Below are 14968 nucleotides of genomic sequence, written 5' to 3'. Positions count from 1 at the left end.
CATGTGGAGTTTTCAGCAGTGAAGAAAATGTAAGATGGAATTATACAGAGGAAAAGGGGACCCACAGTGGTAAAAGCTCTGAGACCACCCACTCTGAATAGAATAAAGAATCTATGCTGTCTAGTCACTGCCTGGGGGCGGGGATGGGGGGATTTGGGGCTTCCACAGTGAACGTGGAGTAATGAGTGCCGGGGGCATCCCAGACTTATTCACAGAGCCTTTCAGCTGCAAAAATAGAGAAGAGTTATGCAACCGGAGGGGAAGGGGGAACGTGACAAATGCAACTGGCTTCGAAAGCTACATGCTTAATAATCAAAACTGAATATAAATAAGCTTTCTCCTTTTGATGCAGCCTGTTGACAAGATTCATCTCCCATTCACACCCCTGTACCTGAGATGAAATTCTGGCCCTGCAACTTTGTGTGATCTTCATGCTCCAGCCAGTTGGAGCTGGGAAAGCTTTCCCCAATGGGGGCTTGTTTTTAAGATCAGGGCTCTGTTTAACATCCGCTCCACCAAATGAAATAGAAATGATCCGCTCCCATTGATGGGATTGGTTTTATAAGTTGCAAACGATGAATAGCAGAGGGTACTCAGGAAGGGCAAGAAAAAAATACAAAGGGGGTTTTGTCTAATGGGAAAGTGTACAGCGGGTCTCCTGGGGGTTAGTGTTTTGGACCTGTGCGGCTTCTAATTTATACACAGCTCCTCTATGAAAAATGGACGTTTAAAATTCGGAAATAACAAAGTGATTCAATCTGTCCATCTTAAAGTAGGAGTCAGCTAGTGAATCTGGAAAGCTGCAGCTCTCACTGAAGTCAACAACAAAACTTCAGAGGGAGCAAGACTTCACTCCCGGTTTGTTGTCCGCAAATGATATGCAGTCAGCTCTCACAAGCAGCTCCGCTCTGTGTTGGGTCTGCATTTGGTGAGGTGGCTTGGGAGTTCCCATGGCTATGCTATAGGTTATTTATTCTTGTCTGGGGTACTGACTCCACATTGCTACGTTTGAATGATGGATTCTTTCTATTCCTGTAGTGCCAGGAGGGCCCCACTTGGAGATCAGGGACCCATTGTGCTAGGGGCTCTGCACACACATCCTAACAGTCTTTGCACCTAATGGCTCAAGCTCGAATCTTTTGAATTTTTCAGCATTCTGTTGTTTAGCCCCAGTTTTCAGAGGTTTATATCCCTTAAAACACTGCTGAAGTGGATGGAGATTTTTCAGGGCTCAGCATAAGGGTGGTTTTTTGTTTTGTTTTTTGATGGGCTAGTTTTCAGTTAAACACTGCTACAGCACTGTGCTGGGGGTGAGCCAAAACACTGTGCGGTAGGGCTAGCAGAAATTTCCCCAGTGATTTGCAAACCTAGAATAACGAACATTCTCTGCACCACAGAACTTACAGTCTGAAGTGATGGGTACCATGAAAAAGCCTGAACTGGATCGAAGACAGACCAGGTTTACACAGACAAGATAACAGGGAGACCAGTTTTATTTTCCTCATCTATTGTAGCACCTAGGAGCTCCAGTCATGGACCAGGGCCCCATTGGGCTGTACAGGACAAAAAGATGGTCCCTGTCCCAAAGAGCTGCCAGTAGAGTGGGTTTTACTTCCAGTGGCTGCGTTACCACCATATGCTAACGTGTGTGGCTTTGGATAGTTCTGGGGCCTAGAGTCAGCAGTGGGAGTTGCTGTCGCTGGTCAGGAAATGGAGACTGTCCCTGAAATCCTTTCATTGCCCTCCTGGTCTCCTCGGCCCCCGACTGACCAGCCCACCTACTCTTCCTTTCTTCAACCTGCTCTCTTCTTTTCCTTCTCCCTCCCTTGGGGATACCAACAAGCTCAAGACACAATTGAGATCTGGATCCCAGATGTAGCTGGATCTGGGGTTGTGGTCTGGGTCTCTCCCTGCCTTAGGAGCTTCCCTCTCCTCCCCTATTCACCCGTTTTTGAATAACCTCCTTCTGGGCCTGCTTCCCTTATGGAATTTCCCATTCCACTCAACAATTCCCACTAACCCATGCACAGGGAAGGGGGGAAGGAAGGGTGGTTTCATATTTAAGACACCAGACTGGGACTTGAGCGATCTGGGTTGTATGCCTGGCTCTGCTGCAGACATTCCTGTGAGACCAAGTCCTTCTCTGTGCCCCAGTTCCAATCTGTAATGTGGGGATAATAATCCTGCCTTTCTTCCACCTGCCGTCTGACTTGTCTGTTTAGACTGTAAGCTATGTGCATCAAGAACAGTTGCTCAGTGTGTGTGTGTACATGTACAGCACCTTGCACAATGTGGTCCTCATCTTAGTTGGGAAGGTACTGCAATAATAATGTGAAAAGAAAAGGAGTACTTGTGGCACCTTAGAGACTAACCAATTTATTTGAGCATGAGCTTTCGTGAGCTACAGCTCACTTCATCAGATGTTTACCGTGGAAACTGCAGCAGACTTTATATACACACAGAAATCATGAAACAATACCTCCTCCCACCCCACTGTCCTGCTGGTAATAGCTTATCTAAAGTGATCAACAGGTGGGCCATTTCCAGCACAAATCCAGGTTTTCTCACCCTCCACCCCCCCACACAAATTCACTCTCCTGCTGGTGCTAGCCCATCCAAAGTGACAACTCTTTACATAATCAAGTCGGGCTATTTCCTGCATAGATCAAGGTTTTCTCACATCCCCCCCACCCCCATACACACACAAACTCACTCTCCTGCTGGTAATAGCTGATCTAAACTGACCATTCTCCAGGTTTAAATCCAAGTTAAACCAGAACATCTGGGGGGGGGGGGGGGTAGGAAAAAACAAGAGGAAACAGGCTACCTTGCATAATGACTTAGCCACTCCCAGTCTCTATTTAAGCCTAAATTAATAGTATCCAATTTGCAAATGAATTCCAATTCAGCAGTTTCTCGCTGGAGTCTGGATTTGAAGTTTTTTTGTTTTAAGATAGCGACCTTCATGTCTGTGATTGCGTGACCAGAGAGATTGAAGTGTTCTCCGACTGGTTTATGAATGTTATAATTCTTGACATCTGATTTGTGTCCATTTATTCTTTTACGTAGAGACTGTCCAGTTTGACCAATGTACATGGCAGAGGGGCATTGCTGGCACATGATGGCATAGATCACATTGGTGGATGTGCAGGTGAACGAGCCTCTGATAGTGTGGCTGATGTTATTAGGCCCTGTGATGGTGTCCCCTGAATAGATATGTGGGCACAATTGGCAACGGGCTTTGTTGCAAGGATAAGTTCCTGGGTTAGTGGTTCTGTTGTGTGGTATGTGGTTGTTGGTGAGTATTTGCTTCAGGTTGCGGGGCTGTCTGTAGGCAAGGACTGGCCTGTCTCCCAAGACTTGTGAGAGTGTTGGGTCATCCTTTAGGATAGGTTGTAGATCCTTAATAATGCGTTGGAGGGGTTTTAGTTGGGGGCTGAAGGTGACGGCTAGTGGCGTTCTGTTATTTTCTTTGTTAGGCCTGTCCTGTAGTAGGTAACTTCTGGGAACTCTTCTGGCTCTATCAATCTGTTTCTTTACTTCTGCAGGTGGGTATTGTAGTTGTAAGAAAGCTTGACAGAGATCTTGTAGGTGTTTGTCTCTGTCTGAGGGGTTGGAGCAAATGCGGTTGTATCGCAGAGCTTGGCTGTAGACGATGGATCGTGTGGTGTGGTCAGGGTGAAAGCTGGAGGCATGCAGGTAGGAATAGCGGTCAGTAGGTTTACGGTATAGGGTGGTGTTTATGTGGCCATTGTTTATTAGCACTGTAGTGTCCAGGAAGTGGATCTCTTGTGTGGACTGGACCAGGCTGAGGTTGGTGGTGGGATGGAAATTGTTGAAATCATGGTGGAATTCCTCAAGGGCTTCTTTTCCATGGGTCCAGATGATGAAGATGTCATCAATATAGCGCAAGTAGAGTAGGGGCTTTAGGGGACGAGAGCTGAGGAAGCGTTGTTCTAAATCAGCCATAAAAATGTTGGCATACTGTGGGAGACAAACACCTACAAGATCTCTGTCAAGCTTTCTTACAACTACAATACCCACCTGCAGAAGTAAAGAAACAGATTGATAGAGCCAGAAGAGTTCCCAGAAGTTACCTACTACAGGACAGGCCTAACAAAGAAAATAACAGAACGCCACTAGCCGTCACCTTCAGCCCCCAACTAAAACCCCTCCAACGCATTATTAAGGATCTACAACCTATCCTAAAGGATGACCCAACACTCTCACAAGTCTTGGGAGACAGGCCAGTCCTTGCCTACAGACAGCCCCGCAACCTGAAGCAAATACTCACCAACAACCACATACCACACAACAGAACCACTAACCCAGGAACTTATCCTTGCAACAAAGCCCGTTGCCAATTGTGCCCACATATCTATTCAGGGGACACCATCACAGGGCCTAATAACATCAGCCACACTATCAGAGGCTCGTTCACCTGCACATCCACCAATGTGATCTATGCCATCATGTGCCAGCAATGCCCCTCTGCCATGTACATTGGTCAAACTGGACAGTCTCTACGTAAAAGAATAAATGGACACAAATCAGATGTCAAGAATTATAACATTCATAAACCAGTCGGAGAACACTTCAATCTCTCTGGTCACGCAATCACAGACATGAAGGTCGCTATCTTAAAACAAAAAAACTTCAAATCCAGACTCCAGCGAGAAACTGCTGAATTGGAATTCATTTGCAAATTGGATACTATTAATTTAGGCTTAAATAGAGACTGGGAGTGGCTAAGTCATTATGCAAGGTAGCCTGTTTCCTCTTGTTTTTTCCTACCCCCCCCCCCCCAGATGTTCTGGTTTAACTTGGATTTAAACCTGGAGAATGGTCAGTTTAGATCAGCTATTACCAGCAGGAGAGTGAGTTTGTGTGTGTATGGGGGTGGGGGGGATGTGAGAAAACCTTGATCTATGCAGGAAATAGCCCGACTTGATTATGTAAAGAGTTGTCACTTTGGATGGGCTAGCACCAGCAGGAGAGTGAATTTGTGTGGGGGGGTGGAGGGTGAGAAAACCTGGATTTGTGCTGGAAATGGCCCACCTGTTGATCACTTTAGATAAGCTATTACCAGCAGGACAGTGGGGTGGGAGGAGGTATTGTTTCATGATTTCTGTGTGTATATAAAGTCTGCTGCAGTTTCCACGGTAAACATCTGATGAAGTGAGCTGTAGCTCACGAAAGCTCATGCTCAAATAAATTGGTTAGTCTCTAAGGTGCCACAAGTACTCCTTTTCTTTTTGCGAATACAGACTAACACGGCTGTTCCTCTGAAACCTGTCAATAATAATGTGAGAACCTGTTTCCTATCATTCCTTGTCAGGCTAACCATAAGACGGGGCCTCTCAAGCCTTTTCTGACCCACCCCTCTGCCTTTCATGCAACCCCTGGCCAGTTCCTGTTAACTTGACTTTCCCAGGGATCGTGTTGGCGGGGGGTGCGAGGAGATGCTGTTCTTTCGCTCCGAATGCTGCCATGTGTTCCTGTATTTTGGTTTGCACAATAAGGGTGCCCCATCCTGCACAGCTGATAAAATAAACTGGAAGCCTGGTGTTTATTTGGCAAGTCCAGGAGCCCTCCTCTGAATGGGAAAGGAGAATCCTTAGCAGCCAGTTCAGACAGAAACACGGCACGGAGATTCAACTGACCCAGAATGATGGATTATGGTAGATGGGTTTCCTTAATCCTAGTGTTTATCTGCGGTGTTTGCTGAAGACCCAGCTACAGGCTGATTTGCAAATATCTGCTGGCGTTGCGACCACCTCCCCTCTAGCGTTTCCCTGCCAGCTGCTGGATGTGTTCAAGTTCTGTTATCGCAATCACTGTTGCTATTCGTTTTCATTATTTTTCCTTCACTTCGTCCCCAGGACTCTGCATAACAGCAAGGACTGGAGGGTTCAGTGCAAGGAGATCTTTGTGGATTCCTGGCCTAACCCCAAGCATATGGGGGTGGAGGTGAGAGGGGTATTGGTTACTGTAATGGCTGCTGAACCCCAAGGCTGCGGTAAATTTTTCCATCCTTCCCAGCCCTAATGAGATCCCTTGCACAAAGGCAGGGACCATTTCTCTGTGTTTGTACAGCACATCAGGACCCTGATGCCATCCTGTGAACTCTCAGTACTACAGCAAGACAAACAAGCAAATCCTCGTCATAGCGGTTCTGAACATTTGAACCTCATTGTTGGTTGAGCGTAGCAAAGTGTTCAAACAGAAGGTGTGATGGAAGTGTAAGAAATTATTATTATTAGTGCAAGAAATTATTAAATATTTCTGAATCTGATGGACAGTTTCTGCCCTCTTACCTGGCAGGGTATGTATTTATTTCATGTGGTCTTATAACCAAAGTACAAACCCAAAACATGGATTTTTTTTCCCCCTCTCTCTACCAAAATTAAAAATGCAGTCCAATTAAAAGGAAAGCCAACAGGTATTCCACACCAACAGTGATCAGCACAGTAAAAATTGGGTCCAACAGTCTCTTCCTAAACCCTTTTCCTCTTCCCCTCAACTTCAGCTCTCACATTGTGACAAATGTTTGTTGTCAATAGACACACCTTGCCTTAGTGAGGTGCTGCCTGTGACCTGCCTGATTGGAAATGCTGCCTTGAGACAGCAAAGCTGTAAAGCTAATCCCTTTACCATATAAATTCATCTGCACGGCTCCTCAGCTGTATGGTAGTGTCAGGCTCCACTTTTGTTAACCAGACGCACATTGAATCCAGCTACGAAGCCAACACCAAAGAGGGACAAAGACTCACTGTTTGCCCCTGGCCAGGTCACTTAGGCCCTGATCCTGAGAGGTTTTTAGTCTCCTAAAATTCCATTGGCATTTATGTGCCTAACTCCCTTTGGCTCCTTTGAAAATCCCATCCAATGGAAGTTAGGCGCCCAACTGCCTTTGAAGAAGTGGACCCCAATTTAGTACAGACCTTGCCCATGTGCTTAAAGTTTAAGCTCCATTGACTCCCCTAGGACCTGAGCACATGATTAAAGTTAAGTTAATCATGTGTTCAAGTGCTTTGCTGGATTGGGTTTTGCAGAGTGAAGTTCCTTATGCTTTCTGTTGTAAAGAGCCGTGAGAGCCTTTGGATGAAAAGTGCTCCTTATTGTTATCCAAAGCAGAACTTAGGAGGCTTAGCTAAGAGTGAGACAGGTTGGGGGAAGAGCACCTGCAGAATGTGGTGAGGGAATGGGCACCTAGGATGGGTGTTTGATTGAGGGGCAAGAAACATCTGGGTGTGGAGAGGAATGTCAGGAAACGGGAGGAGAGCCCCAGCAGTTAAAGCTTCATGCATGGCTTTGTTCTCTTGTAAACAGATTAAAGAGCTTCTGTGTTCTTTAGCTCTCCCGTTCACTTCCCATCTCTTGTCTTACTAAGTCACCAGAAGCGGGGAGCTCTGATGGTGACTCCGATTGCCTGGCAATTACTTTAAATCTCCCTCAACAGAATAGGCTTCTTTCAGCAGCAAAGCCTTTGTGTTTTTCTGTTTTGTTTTGTTTTATCCCGCCCTCCGGACCAGTAATGAAAACATTCCTCCCTGGACCCGAACAGGTGTGGGCAGGAGTCTGCCTTTTGCGCTTGCACAAGGGAAGAAACAAAAGGTTCCTGGTTAGGAAGATGCCCGTGTTTTGGGGGATTTAAGATGGGATTTTTTTCAGAGGCGCCTACGGGAAGTTAGCCACGCAAATAGCACTGACTGTCAATGGGATCTGAGTATTTCTTGGGCCACGTATACACGTAAGTGCTGCAGCGGTGCAGCTGTATCAGGAGAGAGCTCTCCCGTTGGCCTAATAAAACCCCCTTTGCGAACGACAGAAGCTGTGTCGGCGGGAGCAGCGGTCTGCTGACACAGTGCTGTGGGCCTGAGTGCTGATGTTGGTATGATTTACGTCACTCAGCCTCAGCGATACAACCTAACTTCGCAGTTCTATAGACCCTCCCATCTAAAGGTCTCCAAGACTTTATGGATATTAATTAAGCCTCAAAACCCTCCCAGCAGGAGCTAAGTGATTGTATCATTCTCCAGTTTACAGATTGGGGGAAACTGAAGCACAGAGAGATGAAGCAACGTTGATGCTGGGAACAGAATCCAGGCCACTAGGGTTTCCAGGCATGTGCTCTAGCCACTAGACTACACTGTATCTGGATTTAAAACTATTCACTCATTTCCCCAGGAAGGAGGCCTGTCATTAACCCAAGCCAAGGACACTCTCTGTGGTTTTAATGGGCAGTTTAGTAAATTTCACACAGCTACCAATTTGATGGACAGAACACTGTTTTCTCAGCTTTAGAACCAGGAAAGTTTTTCCCTTTTCCTTCTGTTTTGTCATGGATGACCGCACCAGTGAAAGAAAAAATTGGCTCTTAAAGCTTGGCTGAGGTGCTGGGTTTGAACATTCAGGGCGTTTGTAGAACAGATTGCTTGACCTTAGCTGACAAAGGTCAAAGTTGGCTGATTCCCCATGAGAAGAAATAGCAGTTTAGTCTTTACTTCCTCAGTAATCATTCAAGAGATGTGTGTCTGTTTCCAGGCCGCCTGCTTGATCATTAGAATAGCTTTTGCCTGAACACTCCTGTGGTCCAGGCTGGGAGGGACAAAATTTGACTTCCTTTTATTTTCCCTTCTGTCTGTGTTGAGTCTGGGATACATGGGCTTTGTTGCCTGGTCCCCGAGTTTGGTTTTAAATCCAGAACTAGAAGGCTATTTTGGGGAGGATTCCCACCACATTTTTTACCTGATCATCTGTGGTGCAATATACACGTACATTATTAGTTTCTAGCCTGTTTTAGATTGTAGAATTTGGAGAAGTAGCTGTCCATTTTGAATGTTTATTCAAACTGAACCTCGTAGATCCATAGATTCCAATTGTGATCATCTAGTCTGCCTTCTTGTACAACACAGGCCAGAGAACTTCCCCAAAATAATTCCTAGAGCAGGTCTTTGAGGAAAAACATCCAATCTTGATTTTAAAATTGCAGTGATGAGAAATCCACTGCAACCCTTGGTAAAGTATTGTAATGGCTAATTACTCTCACCATTAAAAATTTTACATCTTTTTTCCCGGTCTGAATTTAACTAGCTTCAACTTCCAGCCATTGGGTCATGTGATACCTTTCTTTGCGAGATTGAAGAGCCTATGGTTAAATATTAGTTCCCCATGTAGGTACTAACAGACTGTAATCAAATCACCCCTTAATCTTTTCTTTGTTAAGCTAAATAGACTGAGATCTTTGAGTCTATCGCTATAAGCCATGTTTTCTAGTCCAGTGGTTCTCAATTCAGGCTACACAGATGTCTTCCGGGGGTACATCAACTCAGCTAGATATTTGCCCAGTTTTACAACAGGCTACATAAAAAGCACGAGCGAAGTCAGTCCAAACTAACATTTCATACGACTGCTCTATGTACTATACACTGAAATGTAAGTATAATATTTATATTCCAACTGATTTTTTTATAATTCTATGGTAAAAATGAGCAATTTGTCAGTAACCGTGTGCTGTGACACTTTTTTGTATTTTTATGTCTGATTTTATAAGCAAGTAGTTTTAAGTGAGGAGACCAATCAGACTCCGGAAAGGAGCACGGTAGTCTGGAAAGGTTAAGAGCCACCGCTCTGGTCCTTTAGTCATTTCCTATGTATCTGTTAAATTGAGTCTGAACTTCAAGTGTTTTAACATTTCCCCTTCTCTTCATTGATGGCAAGAATCATTCTAATAACGGATTGGTTCAACTTGTGAAAAGTTTCTTTCGATTCCAGCAGTGTCTAAAGGTCCCGACCAAGGCCGCGCTGTACTGGGAGCTGTACAAACACATACTACGAGGTAGTCCCTGCCCTGAATCACTTGCAATCTAAAAAGATGAGACAAAGTACCATTGTCCCAGTGTTACAGATGGGGAGTTGAAGAACTGAGAGATTAAATGACGATAGTCCCGAGGTCACATGGGGAAACTGAGGCAGTACCTGGAACTGGACACTGATCACCCACCTGAGGCTTTAAACACAGGACCATCCTCGGTGGTCTCAGCATAGTTCCAAGAGGACAAGTTTCCAGTCTCAAAACCCACTATTAGAACTAGTTCACAATCCTACCAGAGCGTCAGGGCTTGGATGGACCATGGCATCTGAACGGTCCCCTCGTGCACCATACGCTAGCTAGGAGGGATGCTGCTAGGCGTGGTTCCCTGCAAACCAAGTTTGAGTCGCATTGACCAGGAGGAGGGGAAACTGACAGTGCCATTTTCAGGTTGCACCCACTCTGGCAATGCAAAGACTATGTGGATCTTCAGGGACTGCCAACATAGCCCCTTTCTCCACAGCTAAATTCACATAAACTGGGCCAAGGCGGTGACAGAACGGGATTTGGAAATTGTGCAACAGAAGGATCGCGCTCGGTTACTGTCACAGTACTTTATCTAGCTTTATAGCCGTGAGTGCTTGAATTATAAAGAATAATAATAGTGCTTTGTAATTCTCGAGTACCTTTTGTCTGGAGATCTCAGTGCTTTACAGTTACTCCCCCTGGAAAGGAGGGAGGGAAGTAGTCAGATGCCCATTTCCCAGATGAGTAAATCGAGGCAGCAAGGTTAAGGGTGGCAGATCTGGGACTAGAAACCAGCTCTCTCAACCCCTGGTCCTGTGTCTGTCTGCTAGTCCATGCTGCTTCTTGTACTTTTCAAGTAATCTTACTTCAGAACTTATGCAAAGTCTTAGGCTGTGAAAGTTTCTTCCTGGGTATAATAATTGCCCTCTGGTTTGTGTATTCCTGGCACTGTCATTCTTTCCGCATGAAGCTTTTCCATTGTATAATCTGCTTGTACCTGGGAAGGCATTCCAAGGGTTAGAAAGCATGCTTTAAAAAGTCATTCCTGCTTTGAAGTCCAGTTTGTTGATTTCTTGACTGGGTTCCTTATCAGAAACAGCCTTTCCGGCGTCTAGGACAAGAACTTTCTTGGCAAATGGTATCGCTCTTAGGTCAAGGATCTTTTAGTGACAGGTGACTGAGTGGGAGAAGGGAGCGAGGAAGTTTGTTTTGTAGCGGGCTATCCTGAGTGTTCCTATAGCCAGAGGTGAACCACTGGTGCATTCAGGTAAATGGGGTACACTTTTGTAGGGAAGATGTACAGGGAAGTCCTTGCCCTCTGATTGCATACTCAGAGCTGTGTTCGCAGAAAAAAATGTGCCAGGATATTTTATGCATATGGAAAGGCCAGGACAATGAGGCTGCAACGTAGCTGCACTGCCCAGGTTATGGCGTGTGGGGGAACATACAGATTTGTGTTTGAGAGAGAAGCTGATAGCACTGTGCAGACCGGGGCAATGCACATTTTCCCCCACTGCTCTACGAGTCTCACCCCCAGTTTGTGGCATCCTGTGCTATGTGCTGCTCTGCCAACGAACCTCAGTCCTGACTTTCAGCACTTGCTGCTCTTTCAACGCTGGGCTCCCCATAGAGCTCTGCTGTGATGCACCTCAGTCCTGACCTGCAGCCCATCTGCCCTAACCCCTGTGCGACTCTCCCTGTGAACCTTAAACCTGGTCTGCGAATGAGCCAGAGCAGGGGTAGATGGGGGAAGGCTAGGGCAGGATTTATTAGCTGTTGACTGAAATCCAAACACTAAGTGGTTCCATTTTCAAGACGGGCCCTTTTCGAAGGCTGTTGAGAATTGGTTGTTTTTAGTGTCAGTCTCATGCTCCCTTCCCTGACACCTTCATGCTACTGCAGTTGTTTGTCACCCTCTCTTCACCTCAGGCCTGATTTCCTGCTGTTCTCTCCGCAGTCCCTCGGATCAATGGGCACCCCAAGCTGGACAGGCACCGTGAGCACCCGCCCGGCTACGACAGCTCTTCCACCATGATGAGCAGCGAGCTGGAGTCCAGCAGCTTCATTGACTCTGATGATGACGATAACACAAGCAGGTAGGGAGCCGGTGTGGGGAATTCACGCGGCGCAATTAGGGTAGATTTACTGTGTTGCTCTTAATCGTGTAGGGCCAGATTGTGACTCTAGCTACGTACCGAAATAAGGGCGCGTAAGGCATCCCTTACACACATCCCTTACCCCATCACCATTTGCAGCTTGGAACAGAGCATGGGAGAGGAAAAGCAGCCTCCGTGGGGAAGCTTCTGCAAAGGTGGGGGGCGGGCAGCGTTCGGGAACAGGTGGAGCCTGGGCTCCGCATCACCTACCCACACACGCTGCCAGCCAGTGCAGCTGAGCAGGTACAGAGGAGAGACCTGGTCTGCAGTAGGTGTAGGACTGATGCAAATCCTATCCCCTGCCAGGAGCAAGGAGAGGGACCCAGGGGCCAGACTATGACTGATTTTGCCACTCCATTTTGCCACTCCATTGCTGCAAGATTTAAAAAAAACCTCACCATTGTTTTTGCAAGACCAGCTTCTTGTTCCCCCTGCTGATTTCCCAATGCAAGTAGCTATAAATGCTGTATCTAGAGCTGTACTGATGTCCTTTGGAGATGCTGAGCTGAGAAAGCCCATTCCAGGTCTCTGGTACTCCAAGGAGGCCTCTCGTAAAAACAAGAAAGACACAACTTGATATTCCTGTCATTTCTAAGGTGAAAAGCAAACAAAAAAGGAGCCCAGCTCAGCAAGGTATTTAAGCACATGCCTCACTTTAAGCACATGAAAAGCCCATTAAATTCAGAGGAATTATTTGCAAGCTTGCAGTGAGTCAGATGCTTAAGTGCCTTGCTGAACTGGGGCCTCAGTTATTTTTAATTTGCTAAAATCCCACTTAATTTGAGCTCCATTTTGACACCTGTAAAGGGCGAGGAGGCTGCACTGAGTAGTGCGGTATGCAGAATGCCCATTTGTCCATGCATATGCATGCTTATTTGGTCTACCAGGTCACCTGTTGACAGTTTGGCCGATTTTTGCTTTGACCTTAAAAAAAAAATTTGCTCGCAGACACAGTCTAGGTGAAAAACGCCCAGCCAAAACTGATAATTTCACATGCAAATGGAAATTCCCTGTGCAAACGTGAGCTGTGGGCATGGATCACCAACATGTGAAAATGAAGGGACCAATCCTCAAGTATTTTACACAGATGAGTAAGCCCATCAGCCTTCCCTGTGCCTAAATGATTCGCAGAATCCGGCCCTTTGCCTTTAACCTGCATCCATTCTAAGCTTTCCTAAAACCTTTAGGGGTTTCCAAGAGAGCCTTGCAACTCATTTTGTTTCTTGTAAATAAATGAATCATTTCCATGGCAGCAAGATATGCAGTGGGGCAGGATTAGCACACTCAGGGTGGTTACTAAAGCACAGCATGCTAGACCCAGCTAAATCCTGTCCTGTATTTTAATAAAGAAAACTCTCTACACCTGACCCAAGATGAGAGCGAAATTCTTAGAAGCTGCTGCCAAGGGCCCTTTCCTTTCTAGGCAAGGGCAGAAGTTCTTGGCATACAAAGCAGCTGCCAGGCTAGCTCGTCAGGAAGAGCAGCGTAATGGCATGCTCCAAGGTATGTTGTTCTATAACAAAGGCGATGTTCATAAGCGGATGAGAGATTCCGCTGGTGGGGGGAGAATTTTCTTCACGGGCGAACACAGCCCGATAGAAAACCAAACACACTCTGGAGCTGCTGGGGATGGGGGCCTGGGGAAAGGGTTAAAGGGGGTAAGTTTGTTTAATGGCGTTGATAAATTCTAGTGTTGGAGGCCGAGTTGAGAGTGGGGAATGAGCGGGTGGGGGGGGACAACGCGGAGAGAAGAATCCAAATGAAAAGGATTTTATGGTGGTAACAGTGAGGAGGATGTGAACTTTCTGTGGTACTTCTCTGTGAGTATTTGATTGATTTTAACTTGGAGTGGTGCAGCAGAGTTGGTTAATTTCCATTCCAGGGAAAGCCAGGATGTGTTTTAGGGAGGGTGACTTTATTTCAGTGAGTGGCTATTTCAAGGCAGTACAGTTCCCCAATTCGACACCATCTTCTAGGTTTCTTTTCTTAACCAGAATCCTGTTCCTCCAAGATTCATTTCTCATCTGTGCCTTATATGGTAGGAGCCATCTTTCTTTTTTTTTTTTTTTTTTTTTTAATAGTGCTGGCAGATCTCTGTCTCAGGTTCTCTACAGACCCTAGCAATTTTGCTCTCTTATGGTTCAGGGAGTTTCAGACTTTGATCTTCTGATTCATTTTTGTGCTTTTCATATGGGAGGTGGGAAAAAGATACAAAAAACCATTTGTTCTCTTTAAAAAATGACTTTAAAGCAATGTGATAGAATGGGGTATAGTACACAAGTCATTAAACAGCGTAAACTTAGTGGCGTTTGCAGGTAATGGGTGATCTATTGAGTACAGAGCTGCTGGGGAGTAATCCATTCAATACGAAGGTACTTTTCTAAAGTCTCTTCCTTCCCCTAAGACCATAAATAGTTGGAAAATGAAAGGCTGTTAGGAAGCTAGGCTTTTGACAGCAGCCTATAATTATTATTAATAAGAACTCTTAGCTCTAATGTGGTCAAAATCGTGAGTGGCGAGAATTCCAACTGCACTGACTTCAGATGTGCTGTAGTCTACTGCATAAAAGAACCAAATGGACAGAACGTTTTCTGAAGCGCTTTTTGCAACTACATCTATCGTTACCACTTTCCCCCCTTCTTTCCTTCTCTTTGGAGAAACCAGATTGCATTGATTATCCTCATTTTGTAACCTCTGTGTAGAGTTTAGTAGCCTTTCGGTTTTGAGGAGTGCTCAAGGAGTTTTGGCCAGTGGTTGCAGCAGGAGACTGAGAGTCAGGACTCCTGGGTTCTGTTCCTGGCATGGCGCTGACACCTGGTGACCCTGGGCAAGTCACTCTTTGTCCAATTGTAAAATGGCTATAATCATTCCTACCCGCCTCCCAGGGATGTTGTAAAGATTAAGTAATTAATTCTCGTAAAGCACTTTTGAAATACAGGGCGTGAAAAGTGCTACAGAAATGAAAATTGGT

At 45.7% G+C, this 14968-nt stretch overlaps 1 protein-coding gene across 10 annotated transcripts in view; it reads left to right on the top strand.

The window, feature by feature from the left end:
* DVL1 (dishevelled segment polarity protein 1) overlaps positions 1 to 14968 on the top strand; it is a 210930-nt gene that overhangs the window by 133583 nt on the left and 62379 nt on the right. For all 10 annotated transcript variants that reach the window (XR_012155594.1, XM_073317080.1, XM_073317074.1 and 7 more), the window contains one exon: positions 11799 to 11937. Coding sequence is in view for 9 of the 10 variants with exons in the window: in XM_073317080.1 (XP_073173181.1) it covers positions 11799 to 11937 (139 nt within the window). In the remaining variant the exon portion in view is untranslated. The remainder of the gene's footprint in view (positions 1 to 11798; positions 11938 to 14968) is intronic.

The sequence above is a fragment of the Lepidochelys kempii genome, chromosome 18 (genome assembly GCF_965140265.1).
Source record: "Lepidochelys kempii isolate rLepKem1 chromosome 18, rLepKem1.hap2, whole genome shotgun sequence".
Lineage (NCBI taxonomy): Eukaryota > Metazoa > Chordata > Testudines > Cheloniidae > Lepidochelys > Lepidochelys kempii.
The sequence above is the reverse complement of the archived record's forward strand: the minus strand, read 5'-3'. Positions and strand labels throughout refer to the sequence as shown.